General features: G+C 41.2%; 1 protein-coding gene across 2 annotated transcripts in view; it reads right to left on the bottom strand.

Moving 5' to 3' along the window:
* Nucleotides 1-14067, bottom strand: part of LOC140359433 (activin receptor type-1-like) — a 34424-nt gene extending 20357 nt beyond the window's left edge. Inside the window, exon 1 of one of the 2 annotated variants that reach the window (XM_072444360.1) lies at nucleotides 13774-14067. Coding sequence is in view for 1 of the 2 variants with exons in the window: in XM_072444358.1 (XP_072300459.1) it covers nucleotides 8715-8761 (47 nt within the window). In the remaining variant the exon portion in view is untranslated. Of the gene's footprint in view, nucleotides 1-8714; nucleotides 8777-13773 lie in introns of those variants that run through there. The other variant, XM_072444358.1, reaches the window with a different exon arrangement.
* Nucleotides 14068-17556: the final 3489 nt, after the last annotated feature.

The following is a 17556-nucleotide window of genomic DNA, read 5'->3' as shown; positions in this document are numbered from 1 at the left end:
GTGTGTGTGTCTGTGTGTGTGTGTCTGTGTGTGTGTGTCTGTGTGTGTGTCTCTGTGTGTGTGTCTGTGTGTGTCTCTGTGTGTGTGTCTCTGTGTGTGTGTCTGTGTGTGTGTCTGTGTGTGTGTCTGTGTGTGTGTCTGTGTGTGTGTCTGTGTGTGTGTCTGTGTGTGTCTGTGTGTGTGTCTGTGTGTGTGTCTGTGTGTGTGTGTGTGTGTGTGTCTCTGTGTGTGTGTCTGTGTGTGTGTCTGTGTGTGTGTCTGTGTGTGTGTGTCTGTGTGTGTGTCTGTGTGTGTGTCTGTGTGTGTGTCTGTGTGTGTGTCTGTGTGTGTGTCTGTGTGTGTGTGTGTGTGTGTGTGTGTGTGTGTGTGTCTGTGTGTGTGTGTACTGTTGTGCTCAGTCTCTGCGTATTGAATTCACTGGCACCATTTGGTGAAATGCGTGTGTACGTAGCGCTGACACGGTGCCATGGGTGCGCTCTCATTTCTACCCATCTATCAACTCGCCATTCCTTCCTTTATTCCCAAGTCCCAAGAGAGAAGAGTTGATATCATAGCACTAAAAACGTCTATCCGCTCATTTTCTCAACTCATGCAAAAATTAAAGGCTAATGATGGTAGCTATTTCAAAGCATTTTGTGCCAGTGTTTTTGGCAGAAAACTACTCAACAGCAGTTAGGCATTTAGTAAACAAAGTTTTAATAGGACGCATCTTTAACAAAGGAAAAGGTCTAAAATTGGTCTTTATTCCAACAAGCATTAAAACATAAAAAGCTGCTGATATTCCATTATTGAAACCTTGTATGCAAAGCATACTTAACCCAATGGTGGTCAAGAGGACTAGTAACTGCACTGTATAAAAACAGGGGTAAATAGTATATGAAAATATGTGTTGGGGTTAAGATAAGAACAAAAAAAATGGTGAAGTGGCGTTTCAAGTGCACTTAAAAGCAATCTCTCCCTTGACAGTAATAATTGCGTTACATAGCAGCACAATAGACCACTGCTCATAAAGTATTCATGCTTGCTTTTGAAAAAGCTGCACGTTTTACTGTACGCTGTGCAACAAAGCCTCTAGCAGAGTGCTCGAGGACTTTTGAGCGGACTGGACGGTAGAGGCAACTTGGCTGAGGGAGCAGAGTACGTGAGGGTGACCCCCGCTGTGTGCTGCTGGAGACACTTGAAAGGGATCTCGTATCAGCACAGGATCCCACTTTGCAATGATGCCATGTTTTTATCCTCCACAGACTCTTTCCAGTGATCAAGCTCCAGAGGGCCATCGCGATAAGCACGGCCTCGAGAAGGAGACTGTGAGCCGGGCATAAAGTGATTAGCAGTCCAGAGATGATTAAATGCGCCGCTTAATGTGAAAGGGAAAACTTATATACACTTGATTTGACTTGATTTACAATATATAATAGATTGTTATTTGATTGTGCAAGATGGATTGCTGGTCATGTTTTTCTACTAGGCTACAAATTATGATTGAAATGGTTTTAAATGCAATATATTCCAAGTACCAAGCATATAATATAGTTAGGAAGAGGATTCCTCTTTAGGTATACATTTAAGTCAGGTTTTAAGGAGAACACAAGGTGCTTTCAGTTAACCGTGTTTTTTTATTTTACGTCACTGCAAACGGTTTATGGTCCAACACACTTTTGGATGTACGTGTCTTTGACTTTCAGCTAACCACCTCAGAAAAGGAAGACTTTTTTATTTCTGTTTCTAAGATTTTCTGACCCAAAGGCTTTAACGTAAGTGGAGAGAGAGTTTAGACATTCTGCAAATGGTTGTGTGGTAGCAACAGCTTAACCACCAGCACATTGTGTTAGACTTAAGTCTATTTTTAAATGAATTTAGCTTGTTTCTATTATCTTGCTGTTCCTAAACTGTGTTGCAACACTGGAATTTCTCCATTGTGAAATAAATAAAAGGTTAATATCATCTTATCCCACCTGCTTTCTGCTTGTCTCTATGGAAATGTTATTAAATTGCCAGGAATATTGTATGGCACATTAAACATCGTTTGAAAAATCATTGACGCTCACTCACCAATCTAGTTGCCAATAAGTATACGCTAAGCAATAAGTTTTAGCCATAGCAATACTTTTTACCTCATTTGTGTGAACTGGCAAAACAAAAGATTACTCAACACTGTATTAAACCCAATTTATTGCTGTGCCATTTCAAAAAGCGAGTGTTGAAATAAGCTCTCGAGAGCGAAACAAATCGTATTAGCCGAGTCGGGCGCATCATTATTATTATTTTGGTCTGCTTTGCATTCAGGTCAGGGGGAAGGAGAGAGTAACAAAAAGCTACTTTGTCTAATGAGTGCGGCGGTGTATGGGCGAGGATGAGGAGGGAGGCAGAGGAGAGAGGAGGCTGGAGCCCTGCAGGAGCTGCCGAGTCATCACGCTGGCAGCGAGGCAGACGAGAGGTGGAATCTGTGTCTGAGCTGGCAGCCTGGCACGGTTACCATGGCACGCACCGCCAGGCTGCGAGGGGGACTGCGGCAAACGGGGGGGGGGAGAGGGCTAAAGCTGGACAACAGATCGCTAATCGTGCTATACAATGTTATGTAATGTTATGCACTCTAGTTTCATTGACGGTTCAGTAACTCGTCCTTTAATAAGAGGCTTTTTCATCATGTATTTATTTAAAATCCAAACAGTTTTCCATTGTAACAGATGAGGGTAACCTGGCAGGGACGAGCAGGGTGCCAGAACCACCCCAGGTAATGTTTTGCTACATTTTCACAACACCGATTTTCACCTACCCCCTTTCTCCGCCCATATCCCCGTTCTTAGTTCTGGTTATTTTAAAAAGCAAGACTCCGAGTGGCACATGCAGAGTTCTAAAATGTCACGTAGCCACTTGCAGTTTTGAAAAGGAAGTCAATGGACCCATTACTTTTGTGGCTTACAATGAACAAAATGTAAAATGATACATTTATGTTATAGTACAAGGACAAATATGATGCATTATTTGTATTGTTATTTGCCATTAAACGTGCTTGATTACCTTTAGTTTGGCATCTCAAGTTTTAGAACTTTATCTTTTTAAAAACGTTTTAGAACTTTATTAACTTTTTTAAATAAAAAACGAATTGATTACATTTGAATCCCTGTCGTTTCCCACAGGATTTTTAAGTGCCATCTACTGCCTGCAGAGGGAATTACAGGCTCATTAAAAAAACTGGCTGTTTTCAGAGAGAAGTAAGGAAGCACGCAGTTGTACTGATTGTGATTAGATGGGAGAAATACACAGAACCCAGCTGGCGATGATTAATGACTTAAAACGGCAGTGAAGATTCTCGGAACCTTGTCACAGATTGAAAAAACATCAGAACGGATGGATTTTAATGCTCGGAGGGAAGTGGACTTTCTAGCCAGGATTCTTCAAACTAGCATGAACGAAGCCAAATGCAACTCTAGGTATGTTATGGATGAGGGAACAGTGTCAGAACATGGTTAAACTCAATGTTGCATAATATGTGTCCTTTAATACCAAGTCAATTAAAAATGTATAATACTGCAGGCCTACTTTAATTAAACATTTATGACAAACCATCACCAATCCCTAACTAACAAAATTCCAAATATTATTCATATTTTTCATGCCAATACCCTATGGAGCTTCTAACCTTCTAACCTTCTAACCCTTCGAGCGTAAACCTAGCCCATCTGCAGTGCCAGAGCACCATCGGGCCCTTGCAGATGGTTGACTGTGAGGTGCGTGTGGGTGTGCTGTAAACTTGAGGGCCAGTGCCGTCCTCTCCTCTCCTGCTGCAACCTACATTCATATTCACACTGCAGCTTTCACACATTCACCCCGGACTAGAAAGCCTCTTCTGCCTACAGTGCAACGGAACACTCGGAATGACTCGGAATAAAAATTACAAGAGGGAAAGAACAGAAGTGGGTTATGTGGGTTCGCTAACACAGAATGGGGGCATCATTGGATGAATTTGAACATAGTATGAATGATTTCAAGGGATAACAATTTAAATGACTAACAAATTTAGATATCTACATTATAAAAATATATACGTAGATATATAAGTAAATAATACCACAGGATGCTGGTGGTAAAACGAACTACATCATTTGCCTCACATAATTAAATAAGTATATAGATAAGTTTTTGTATTGACAACTGTCAACTATGGTTGTCTTGTATGTCTAATGTACATCGATACTTTTTAAATACATTTATATGAAATATGGCGACTGAAGGCTTATAGTGTATTTAGTGAAAATCTGAATTTTCTCATTCATTTAATAATGTCACTGTTAGTTATAAACGGATTTTTTCATGTGTTTTAGAGTCTGTATAATCCAAATAATGATTATAATTATCAAAATAAGATGATAGATTCAAGATGAAGATGTAAATAAATCGACATCAAGCAGGTGGAGGACCGAGAAAAGTTACATAGTGCACCACCTTTTGAAGTGTTTTCATGAGAAATAATTTTCATTTTAAGACCATCAATCTGCTGAACTTTTACTGAACAATTCCATAATGCTTTGTTTATCTCGCCACATCAGAGATCTGCTGGCCAACATTCCAATGAAACACTACAAGACTATTGAATGCTATGAGGTCCTCTGTAACCTAGAAATCAAGTCATATCCTTAGCAGATCAGCTCATCTTTGAATCATTTCACCCAATATGACAAAAGTGATGTGGGCCTACCAAAGTCATGTGTTAGATACTTTGCGGCAGACTAATTTAGAGCAGTTGATGAGCTCCGTTATGCAGTGGGAGGTCTGTGGAGCCAGTCATCACTTGGCTTGCGGCCCCTGCACACTTTATCAGCAAAACGTGTGGGTTCAGATTGAGTCCAGCACGAGATGAGTCCACAGACAGGCGGTGAGAAATCAGAATTAGGCCATGTCAGATTGAGCCAAGAAGGAGGATCCGTTATGTGAAAGTATAAAAGTTAGCACAAATTTAAAAGGAGTTAGATATAGACATGGTAACCACTTTTGATGATGGGGAAAAAAACGAAAAGTTTAAGGGGGCAATATAAATCATAACAAAAAGGTACGCATATTTTATTTCTGCCCTTTTATGTATGATTTGACAGGCAATTTACTTTGTGCAATACATGAACTCAAAACATTGCTAAAATAATGACTTGGTAATAGGTATATGGAAAATCAAAAATAAATATAAATCTCTTCAGTTAACGCTGATATCTTGTGTGAGGTGAGCTTTATCAACAAATCAAATATGGCACATTCAATTAAAAATGTTGTGTTCCTTCCTCTTGGGGAATATAGTTCTACCTCTCAGGCATTGGGCAAAAAAATGAATAAGCCACTGGGCTGTGCGCACAAGTTATCAAGATCCCATTGATATATTTCAATGTTACAATTGGCAATGATAAAAACGGAAAGCATTGTGGGAAAAGTACCAAAGTTGGTTGGCACAACAAAATTAATCTCCCATATTAAAAGTACTGAAAGCACTTCCAGATTGTACTTAAAGGACACATATGCATTATGTAATTGTTGTGAACTACAATATCTGTTTTGGAAACTCATATTTTAGAACTTAAAATAATGTTTCTGCTGAAAGCACTTTAGAACTCCATCTACTGGCAGGAGAGGGAATTACAAAGAGTAGAAGCTAGCTTGCCGCCGACATGCTAATGTAAGCTTGCAGTTATGAATGAGATTTGATTTATGGACTCCAAAAACAGCGCAGAAGATCTGAGCGCTACCAATGTCGTCACAAATCTGGGAGATTTGGAACGGTGTTTTCTGAAGCTCAGAGAAAGAAGCTTTCCTAAACAGGATTCATGAAACTAGCGTATATGAAGCTAAATACAACTCCAGGTACGTTTTTAATGACATAACAATATTAAAACATGTACAAAAGCTCAAAATGTCCAATTTTGTACAATGAGTCATGTAAATATAGTCAGTCTGTATTGATTAACAATAAACAGAACAAGCCCACACTTCCCGTGGGCCACAAGGCAAAGCAAAGGCTGCAACTTTGTAAATGTCTGTACGCCGTAAGGGCAGCTACGTCATCAACAGATGTCAGGACTGATATTGTGTCATATTATATTAAATATTCAGACTAAATCCCCACTAAACATGAGCGCAAGTCTACGTCTGGGATTCAAAACATGAGACGGGGCAATCAAATTGAGGCATTAACACATTGAAATGATAAGTTACTGAGAGCTTCCACTTTAGATGCTGAAAAAAAATCTGATTATTTTTTGGATGTGGCAAATTTATTTCCAGCTGGATGTGTAGTCAAAATAGCCAGGCACCCCGCTAGCTCCAGAATTGAAATTTACCCATGACAGCGCCACAACCTAGCCTGAAATAAAATTGAAATGCCGACTGACCTATACTCCTTGATATCCAGTTGCATACACTTGGTTTGCTGTCTGGAAAGAAAAGCTCATTAACCTTTCCAAACACACTTGCCTGTCCAAGGGCGTCATCAAGCGCGAGATGAAAGGAAGAAGTTCAGCGGGCCCCAGGAAAAGCCGCTGGAATCTGGAGTGCCCTGTCAGCTCTGGCCAGGACCTGTCTCTCAGGCACCATCTCTGCAGCTGCCCCTATTCACCACACGGGCTGAGTAATCAAATGCAAATGTCCCCCCCGCTATGTTTAATTCTCCCTTCAGTACTCACTGTAGTGGGCCACTGCATAACAGGGCAATGCTCCATGGATACAGCCATATGACAGTCCGCAGACCACAGATATGAGGTTAAAGGACACACAATACATTATATTACAGAAATAAATCATGTAATTCAAAAAAGTAAAGTTCCTTTACTGACATGAGTTCACATAATCAAAACAACAGATGACAAAAAACTGTTTTAAAATCTTGATTGCATTATAGTTAGAGCTGCACAAAAATTGCTATTTTTCTGGCAATTGCAATTGCCAATTATGTTTTAGTAGAGGGATTCTGTTCAAACTTCACATTTTAAAGCCCATGAGAATTGACTAAAACATCCTATGAACTGACAAACAACTTTCATGTATTTAAGAACATGTTTTACAGATCTAAACCACAGGGTTAGCAGGTTTTAAGCAGAATAAGTTAATTTGTGGAGGAAATAGCCTTTGCTATTTTGCTAATGGCGTCCATTCAAATAGTGATTATGAGTCAATTGCAATAAATCTTGCATCTTTACTTATGTTGCAACTTCAAAAAGGACAAATATTATGCATAATTTGTTTTGTTCTTAGCCTTTAAAACATGCTCTTGAGTACCTTTAGTTTGGCATCAAATGTATCAAACCTGAGAAAGTATTAAAATAAAAAATAAAAATACCTCTGTCGTTTCCCACGGCTCTAACGGAGTTTTGAGAATTACACAAGTTTAAAATAAACATTGCACACTAGCCTCCCGACGTTCTGATGTACCTACGCAGCTATAAAGATCGTGATTTGACTGCATAAATGCTCAGAATTAGTCCGGTAAGAATGTATGGACTTTAAAACAGAAGAGCAGAAGATTCTCAAAACCACGTCACAGATCGACATCACATGTTGGGGAAATTCAGAATGAAGTGTGTTTGACGCTCGGGGGGGAGAAGATTTTCTAACCAGGATTCATCAAACTAGCGTGAATGAAGCTAAATGTAACTCTAGGTATGTTTTTGATGAGGGAACAATACTAGAACATGGTTAAAAGCTCAAACAAGTCTATTTAGAATAATATGTGTATTTTATCAGTAAAACTAATTACTGTAAATAGGAATATAGCAGACTTTAACAGCGTGTCAAAACATGGTATGATTTTCTGTTAACCACAAAGCAAACTGACATTGTGATTATGAGTCCTTTGTTTCCCAATAGGGTCTTGTACATGTCAACACAGCACATTCATTTTCCCACACAATAACCTCCAATTTACCCATAGAGCATGAATAATCTTAGCTGTCTGACCAGTACGTGCTTATATTGTGACCTACACTCTCGTGAGACAGAACTAGGATAGTTTACTGTCCTCTGAACACAATGTTTGACAAGTGTCCAACGCATTGGTCTCCATAGCAATTTGACATTCATTTTAACAGAGCCATCAAAACATTGGACACAGCCAACTCAAACAGAGGCTTTATAGTGTTGAACGATGTTTGCCCAAAAGTGGAATGCACAAATACGACGGCCCCACAAAGTTCACTTTCCTAAGGGCAACCCACTTTTCTCCTTTCCAACTTTCCAAGATGTAAAAAAAAAGAGACCAGGGAACAGAGTGTGCAGACACAAAGCTCTGGACATATTTATTGAGTGTTTTGGTTGCTTTTCTTGGCAGAGAAGCAGTGTTTAATTTTGAAATGGGCCTAGTGCATAACTCCTTTTTGTGGTTACAATATAGCCAAGTCATCTATAGTATACAGTAATATTAATATTATGAAGAATTAGACTTGTGGTAAGGTTCATTTTCAAACTTAAAAGTATTGGCCAATTTAGTCACAAAATCAATAGTCAGACCAGATGCAAGCTTTGAAATGAAATCCAATCAAAAGTTTGCTTCAAAAGGCCATTTAGAAAAGACAAAGTGCTTCAGGAAAGGACTAAAAATCCCAGCAACATAAAGCATTAAATAATAGATTAAAAACTTCATGGCCTTTGAAATTGATCATAGGTACAGAGCCTTGGAGCTAGTCTTTCCTGTGTGACCATAGCCTAGTGTGATGGTAATGAGCGTGCAAACATCTCACCTTGAAAACAATGGCTGCATAAGCTGGAGCGCTAGCCTCTTTAGCATGACTGACGCAGACGGTCTCCTCCAGCAGACAACTTTTATTAAATCACAAGGTTCCTGCCTTCTCGATGACTTCTAAGAGCAGAGCAAATAGTAAATGTTTTAAAAGCTGGATTTAATGTCTAATTTCAGCCCGGGCACACTGTAATTTCCGTAAAGGACATGTGAGGGTTGGAATACCTCAGCAAAAAGATCCTGTTTAGGCAGAAAATGTTGCAGTTATTAGATATTGAAAGAAAACGGTGAGAACACTGTACATAGAAGTTTCACCATTATTGCAAAAGTATTAGCCTGTTAGCAAAAGATGCTAACTATGTTATTTTGTAGTAAGAATTAGCTACATACTGTATCAAAGCTAGCCTTTCTCATACCTTGACTATTACATAATTTTACATAACAAAGGTGTAATTTCACTAGTTATAGCTCACTACATTATTATATTTCCCACAATTAGTTAACAGTATTGGGTTTTCAGAACATGCTAATGTAAAAAGATGGTTTGGTTAGTTCAGTATGTGAGTGTTTAGATTAGCGTTAGCAAGAAAACACTGCAGAGATTTGGTCATGGCTTATTACAGCTTCAATCCCCCACGTTGTAGTTCACCTTCTGACGCACTACTCCTGAACCAAATCACACATTTGGACAGACCCAACTATCAAAACAAACTCCTCTTTACCGTTTCACAGCCCACACGATGAAAGACGGGTTATTTTCAATTCACAGTCAAAACAGAGGACGATTTGGTTCCGGGAATGAGATCAGAGTGTGAAACAAAGCCTTAACTTCCCCCCTAGCAGCCGAGCGATAAGACAAGAGCACCGAGGCGAGTGAAGGGCTCATAAAATGTGTACTGCCGACTGTCTCCAGGGCAGTCTGGGGTGAGCGCGGGGAGGGAGACACTGCAGATCTATGCCTGGTGTCTCGTCTCCTCGCAGTCTCTACAATTGGACACAGAATGGAAGAAATCGATGTAATGAAGACAAACAGCAAACGCTTAAAACAAGACTAAACTCTGTGTCTTGCAGTTTTATCTCTTGGTGTTTTTCTTTTTTCCCGCTTCCTGGTGTGTGGAGTCCTGCTGAGACGGCAGTGCCCGCCAGTCCCAGACAGCTTTTCTCCTCCCGATACAGTGGGGCTACGTACAACAGCAGATGATTATTAAAAGGCTTTTTCCATTTTCGCACTAAAAATAACAGATAGTCAGAGAGGCCTTTTCTAAAAAAACTGGACCTAAGCATAGACACAAGAAAATTCAAGCCACATGCTGTGTTTTTGTGCAGCCCACTGCCTCCTCTAATGCCAGATCTGTTGCTAGTAAAACTTTATACATAAAGATAGAACACACACATGGTCACAAGCTGCGGGATTTGTAGTTTTACTTAAGCCAGAGTTTTAATCAATCAAACATGGCTGCTGGAAACTTTAAAAAGCAGCTATACAACTCACGTTAAAGCCAAAAATAGGCTGCTCATTATTAGTAACACAATAGTCCAAAGCACCTTTAAACACTCACTCAATCCCTCATTATGCATTCACCTCCCACTTGGAGCCACAGTCCTGGGTAAGGAAAGGGTCCGATACCGATATTGACTTGCTGCTGTAATAATTATCAATGCCGATATTTAGAGTTTAAAATCCACAATAAGGCCTGCAAATCTACCTCAAGTAGGAGTAATGATAATAAGTTAACTTTCAATTTATAAAAAAATATTGAATGTATTTACCTTTGATATAAAATGACTTGTGGCATGATTGTGTAAATATGTGTCCATATTTCAACCTACCGTAATTGCTCTTCAATTTCAATATTTACTTACTTTACATGGGCACAGACTGGGGCCCCGCCCAAAAATATCGGCGTCAAATATCAGCCGATACTGGTGAAAATGGGTAGATATCGGCCAATACTGTAACCCATATATCGCCCATCCCTACTGGGGAAGAACAATGACGTGTGGCTACCATTCGGCAAACCACATGAACACAGTATGCACTCGTCAGAGGTTGTCAACAAAGGCTAAGCACTCCTACACATTGTAATGAAAAGCATAACCATAACAATAATTACATAAAGATGACTCAAAGGTTTTGGATAAAAATGTGTTTGTGCCATCCTAATTTCCATTGCGGCTAATGGCAAAGACATTACATTACAGCCACAAGTGCCCACTAGTCAAATTAGCCGGGGGAGTGGTATCCTCTCCAGTGCCCAAAACATTTGTTTCCAACTTCAAGCCAGGTCCTGTCCCTTTTCCCAGGCTGGGATCAGTCTACCAACCGCATTCATAAACAAACAGTATCTCCACAAAGCGCCTGCCCTTTTCTTTTCTTTCAACCCAAGAGCCACCTACAGCTACACAGACGGCCCGTAATCCTTCCGACTCCTGCTCAGACTTGAAGCAGTCTATCTTGGTCCCATAACTGCAGCCTTGTTGTTAATGACAGACTGCGTAACCTGATTCCACACACACAAATGCATACATATCCCAACCCCCCTTAACTACCCAAGCATAGGTTCTTTAAGAGAAAGCTTGCGTTTCCCTCTTCCCTCCATATTGTTCCAACACAAACTGCCAGCTGCTTGTGACAGCCAAATTACTGTGCACTGAGAAATGATTGCTATCACAGGCTTAGACCCTCTCTCCCTCTTGCGTCGTAACCCCGCTCACCTCATGCTTTCTGAAAACCCCAGACGTCTGTGGGAAAATTATACACTTTATAGTCATCATCAGCGGCGTCTGATGGAGCAGCCATGCGGTTTGCAGACAGCCGCTGACGAAATAGAAAAAGTTGTAACCCAAATGACAAACTTTTAAGACATTGCAAGTGTCGTGTTCGCAAGCCTGTGTGACACAAGACAGCGACACAACCAACATCTTGATAACTCATTAAAACATTTCTATGTGAGCAGGACAGCAAGTCATTGTTCCAGCGCTGTACGACTTCAATGCATTTAATTCTGACAAGCAATCTTCATCAAACGCTGCAAGCAAAAAAATCTGTACCATTGCCAAAGCATTACAGTCTAAGCAGGACATTCCGGTTTGTTAGAAATGTTACACTGTAGATGAAAGCAGAACAATTACGTTTTATGTAAACTATGGTTGCTAATGACATATGCAAGAAGTAAGCTCTACAAAAAACACAGCAACAACAACTGATAATTGAGTAATGATGGCGTCTTTGTCACACGACCCACTGTCACCTCATGGTCGCTGCTTGCGTATGCGACTCTTCGTAGGAATCAATGTCCCACGTTTACAAAAAGCAGACTTACCCTGCTCTAGGTCTTCTCCCAATTCCAGTATTGGCCAACATTACAGAAAACAGACTCGCTAAAACTGTAACTTGAACCGTATTGACCATTTTGCACAGAAAGGGTTAAATCACAATGGCAGGATACAAGTATTCAAGACCCCCCCAGACCCCCGGAGTCTACAGACAGACTGCCTGACGACCTCTTATCTGACCACTATCAGGGGACTCCAGTATGCGCGCAAGTGAAAGGCAAGAAGTCACGGGCCCGGCAGCGATGACGGCTCAGCTATGGGACATAAACAATGTGATATCTAAGAGTCAGCACTAGTCATAGGTCAGTGTAGACAAGGTTAAATGTATGTCGTCAATTTGTGTCAGTGTCATTTTGATAAGCAAGTTTCTGCAACGTTACTCCTTTAAAAGTCCCCATACTGTCGTTCTAAAAAAGTGCAAAAATCTTTGATGGGTTAAAGGTGCATTATGTAGCTTTTCTGGTGCCTGCTTTTCTACATTAGCAAAGCAATAACATGCTTTGCCCAAAATCTTCCCCGGTATAGACTTATTTACCTTACGTCTACTGCAACCAGGCTGAGGTACAGGTCAGATCAGTGAAGAGGTGACCCACAAGCACGCTAAAAATGCAGTTTTTAGCAAATAAAAAGGCAAAAAATTACATTTTAATCTCACACTGAGGAACATTCCTGGCAAATAAATAACATATCTATGGAGACAAGCAGGCGATGCACTCTCCACCCGAAAAGTGACATGGTACAGCTTTACATTATGCTTCCTGTATGCAGTATTTTCACTTTTGCGCCTTTACATGTGTCAGTGTAAACATTATGCTCGTTCCATTGCCATAAACTCTGCAAGAAAATACCAACTCTACCGCTCTGCGGTCTCCAGACCGCAGAGCCTCAAAGTGACTGTGAAGTGACTCAAAAGCCTGATTAGTATGTGAGAATGTCATTCCAGGGGAGCTCGAATTTGGAACAATGTGCGAGTTGATTCAAGACGGGCGAACACTGGCGCGCGAGACGTGCCCATTCACACGTCTTTTAATCGGCACAATTATCTTTGATGGGCTTTCTGCGCGCATTTACACACCTCAATAATGAAGTTTGCACCCTTTCATCATCACCCTTAATGCATTTGCCTTTTTTTTAAAAACTGCACCAGTCTGATCACGCTCCACGCATGACTTTTGGAGCACACCTGAGTGAAAGATGTCAACACAAGACTTGTTTATTGTTTAAAAAAATATATATATTGAATTAGTAATGCGTCCAAATGTCCTGATGTCCCGTGCGTCTCTGCGATAGTAATGTGAAAAGCGCGCACAGCGGGAGCAGATGATGATGGGGCCGCACGATTTGCAAGAAGAGACCCTCCCAAAGAAATACTATTTGCATGAGAATAAAGTCAACAGAGTCACAAGTACTGACCAGGCTAGACGTTTGAGAGGATGGAGACTTTAAAATGACCAGACACTCATGCGCGAAAAGCTTATGCGTAAAAAATGTTTATCGAATCAGTAAACACGAAATAGCAATGCATAGATGTTTTTGTTTGTTTTGGAAGGTCATTTGTGTCTTTTTGCGCGTGGAAATGCGAGTCAAATGCACGTTAAAGCTCCTTTTTTCCAACAGATCAGCAAACTTCTAACCACGTCCACAAAAATGTCCAAACGGGGCGCAGACGGTCACGCGTTTCACCTTGTCTACAGTTCGATTCGTGCCGTTTGACGCGAACTTACCTGGTGAAATCGTGTCGAAAGTGCTTTATGAAGATTCGGCCAGTGGTGCGGGTCGAACTATTGTGTCATCTTCGCAAAAATCGCCAGCCCAGTTTGTTTTCCAAACTCCAAAAAGCCGAGTGTGCCTGACGCAAACATTCTCTTCCCGAGGGCTGCGCGGTGGGAAAAGTCAAAAATCACCAGGTGCTCGTGCTCAGATGGGAGAGGGAATGTCGGTACATGTTGTTGTGATCTGGAGCACAGCTTTAGCTCTGTTTGGGTCAGACTTCTGCTCTCGCACTGGAGGCGACAGCGCGCTGAAGGCAGGAGCCACGGATCTGAGGAGGAAGTGTCCGTGCCACAACTCTCTGTAATTAACACGCGTCAAGTGCCGGCAACGCGTAAGCGCAATTCCGGTCAAAGCCTTCAAAATAAAAGAATTGCGAAAAACGGTAAACAAACTCACACAAATTCTAGGGATACATTTGTAAGGTGGGCATAAGCGTTCTTCTAGTTTTATAATTAACAATCATACTTGATGAATAAACATCAGATTTTAGGGAAATGAAAATAAGATTGTAAAATTGCTTTGTGTAATGTCAATAAATAAGATTTATCAGCATACGCACAAAACTGTTTCATCACTATGAACGTGATATATGTCGGTGTAATCCCTCATTTGTCCAGGCGTGTTCCATTGTAGAAAAAGCTTCAGTTGTAGTCATCTGGACTCGACTTCGACTCTCATCCAAGAGTCATTGTCAATGGCTCTTGGATGACTACAACTGAAGCTTTTTCTACAACTATAAACGTGATAATAATTTCCAAATAAGAACTCCAATCATAAATGTGGCAATTTTTGTCCTCGTCCTTTTGTCCTCGTAACACATTCATTGAAAGGTAAAGTGGGGCAGATTTTATTGTTAGTTTTATTGTTATTGAAATTTGACCTCTATATTTGACTCATCCTTCAATGCCACTAGAGCAGCCTGTTATATCATACGTTTATGATCGTTTTTAATGTTGCATCTTCTTTTTGATTTACCAGTACTTCTAATAAGACAAATGAAAAGAAAGACATGAGCTCATTTACCTAACGTGTTTATTGTTCCTCTGAATCTGCAGTTGGCAGATATTGTGAATTTAACTTTAAGACCTTACATGGCATACATTTGAGTACAGGCACTTTTTTGTCCACTTAAAGCACTGGCCTATTTGAATATTTTGAACAAGGCTATTCAGTCAAATCTAGCCTATTTCAAATTAAATTCTTCCAAATCTGTGACTTTCTGTCAAATAGTTCAGTTATTGGCTTTTATACTGGAATTTAGACTGTGTTTCCGTTCAAGGCCTTGTTTTGGCTGACTTGACTATGGAGCGCCACAGTGTGGCTCAGTGCTGTAATTAAAGGACCATTACCATTGATTTATTCTAGCATATCCACTTTGCAAAATGGAGCTTTCACCCTATTAAATTGAGATGTTTTTCAAATCTAAAATGTTCACCTTTTACTTAGCCTACAATAAAGTGTTTAGGCTTTTCTGACATGAGACACCACGAGCTCCTTTTTGATATTAGCGATCCCATAAAGGCTTTTTCATTTTGCAATACAAAGTATTTAGTGGTAAAGGGCTAGCTTAGTATCGAATAATAATGTGTAGCCTACGTGCTGTTTATTGGAAAGTGTAATGGATACATTGCATTATACTGTGGTTTCACAAATAAGCCACATTGAGCCTCTCATGCTTTTACAAACTGGTGATGGGCTAAAATAAAATGTGTGCATCATTTTTACATTGTTTGCCTGATGTTAAACCAAGGGAGGGTTTAAGAGGCTAAATGCCAAACTTGAGTTCATTCAAAACAAGTATTCTGGCTCTAAAGTGTGATAAATTGTACTAGTCCCAAGTTTATGGGGTGCTATACGTCTCATGTTTACTTTTTTAAATGTTTTTTTTCATCTCTATGGACGCGTCTATTATTGATTTGATATAAATTAAATAATAATGGATGATTTTGTCATAAAAGAACAACAAATTTGGCCTACCTATCTTCAATCATGTATTCAGTAACTGTTGTAAAGTCAGTTCTAAAATCATTGCTTCGAGAACATAACTTTAGGACACCTTAACATGAACTCTTGTTACGTTCACATACCAAACCAGTCATTAAACAAGACACTCACTTCAGCTGGAAGTGCATTGAACAAACCTGTGACAAAAGGAACAATGGAACAAAACCAGTGGCTTTTCAGGTTGAGGAAGACAAGTGTTTGTCCTCAGAGCATGTGCAGCTCAGGAGAAGAGGACCCTCAAGGAGAGAGAAGAGGCCTGGAAACACTTAACACAGCAGCAGGAGGAGTTTGCTACAGCCAATTAGGAGTGAAACTGCTCCAAGTGACTCAGATGGAGCTTGCCACACAAGTTGACGGCATCAAACCTACAAAGCTACAGAGCTGTCACAATCCCCACTAGAAGATGTTTTCAGAGGTCCTTCTAAGACTGCGGAAGAGACAACAGTGACAGAAGTAAAAGAGCGTCAGTGGATGTTTGGTGAAGCTTCAGAAGTCATTTCTCTCCTCCTCCTCCTCCTCCTCCTCCTCCTCCTCCTCCTCCTCCTCCTCCTTCTTCTTCTTCTTCTTCTTCGTCTTCGTCTTCGTCTTCTTCTTCTTCTTGTTGTCACTGTAGTTGAGGCATCATCCCAACCAGTTCAGAAGCAAGATGGGGGTGGAGCTTTTTCCCCACTTTAACACCTCCAGCCTAAAAGAGAAAGAAGAATGTGAAGTGTGAAGTAAAAGAAAGGCTGGATTGTGTCAACCGGAACCTGCAGTGGAGGTAAAGTAGGTTTAGGCCACCAAAGAAACTTCTGAGGAGTCGTAAGTCATTTCACAAGAAGATGAAAAGTGTGGACATCACTTCTCAATGGTGAAGACCAAAAGACAACAGTTGAGGTAAATGAAGTCATACCAGAAGAAGAGGAACAAGACCTGAAGAGCTTCATCTAGTTTAGAGCTTCATCTAGTTAAAGTGTGGAACACGCCCGTTTGGGGGGCGCAGAGCTGTGCCAAGGGGGGCGTGAGACATTTGGAGAAATGTGAGAAAATTACGTGTGTTTTTGAGCGACGGAAAATCGCCCGGTGCCAACACATGGGTAATCTCTAAATACAAGAGAGCAGCAGCCTGCCTCTGGGCCCCTCACATGTTTGTCTTTATTCCTTCTCTGTCCCTCCTCTGCCCCTCGCCTGTTCCTCCTCTGTTCCACCTCTGTCCCGCCCCTGTCCCTCCTCTGTTCCACCTCTGTCCCGCCCCTGTCCCTCCTCTGTCCCTGTTATCTGTCTCTCCTCTGTCCCTCCTCTGCCCCTCCTCTGTTCCTCCTCGGTCCCTCCTCTGTCGCTCCCCTGTCGCTCCCCTGTCGCTCCCCTGTCGCTCCCCTGTCGCTCCCCTGTCAATCTTATCCGTCTCTCCTCTGTCCCTCCTCTGCCCCTCCTCTGTTCCTCCTCGGTCCCTCCTCTGTCGCTCCCTTGTCGCTCCTCTGTCAATCTTATCTGTCTCTCCTCTGTCCCTCCTCAGTCTCTCTTCTGTTCTTCCTCTGTTCTTCCTCAGTCTCTCCTCTGTCCCTCCTCTGCACCTCCTCAGTCCCTCCTCTGTCCCTCCTCAGTCTCTTCTCTGCCCCTCCTCAGTCCCTCCTCTGTCTCTTCTCTGTCTCTCCTCTGTGCCTCCTCTGCCCCTCCTCTGTCTCTCCTCTGTCCCGTCTCTGTCTCTCCTCTGTTCCTCCTCTGTCCCTCCTCTGCCCCTCCTCGGTCCC

Source organism: Eucyclogobius newberryi, unplaced genomic scaffold (assembly GCF_026437365.1).
Source record: "Eucyclogobius newberryi isolate DKJ021-1_F unplaced genomic scaffold, fEucNew1.0.hap1 SCAF_14, whole genome shotgun sequence".
NCBI classification, from domain to species: domain Eukaryota; kingdom Metazoa; phylum Chordata; class Actinopteri; order Gobiiformes; family Gobiidae; genus Eucyclogobius; species Eucyclogobius newberryi.
This window is presented reverse-complemented; position numbering and strand designations above follow the sequence as displayed.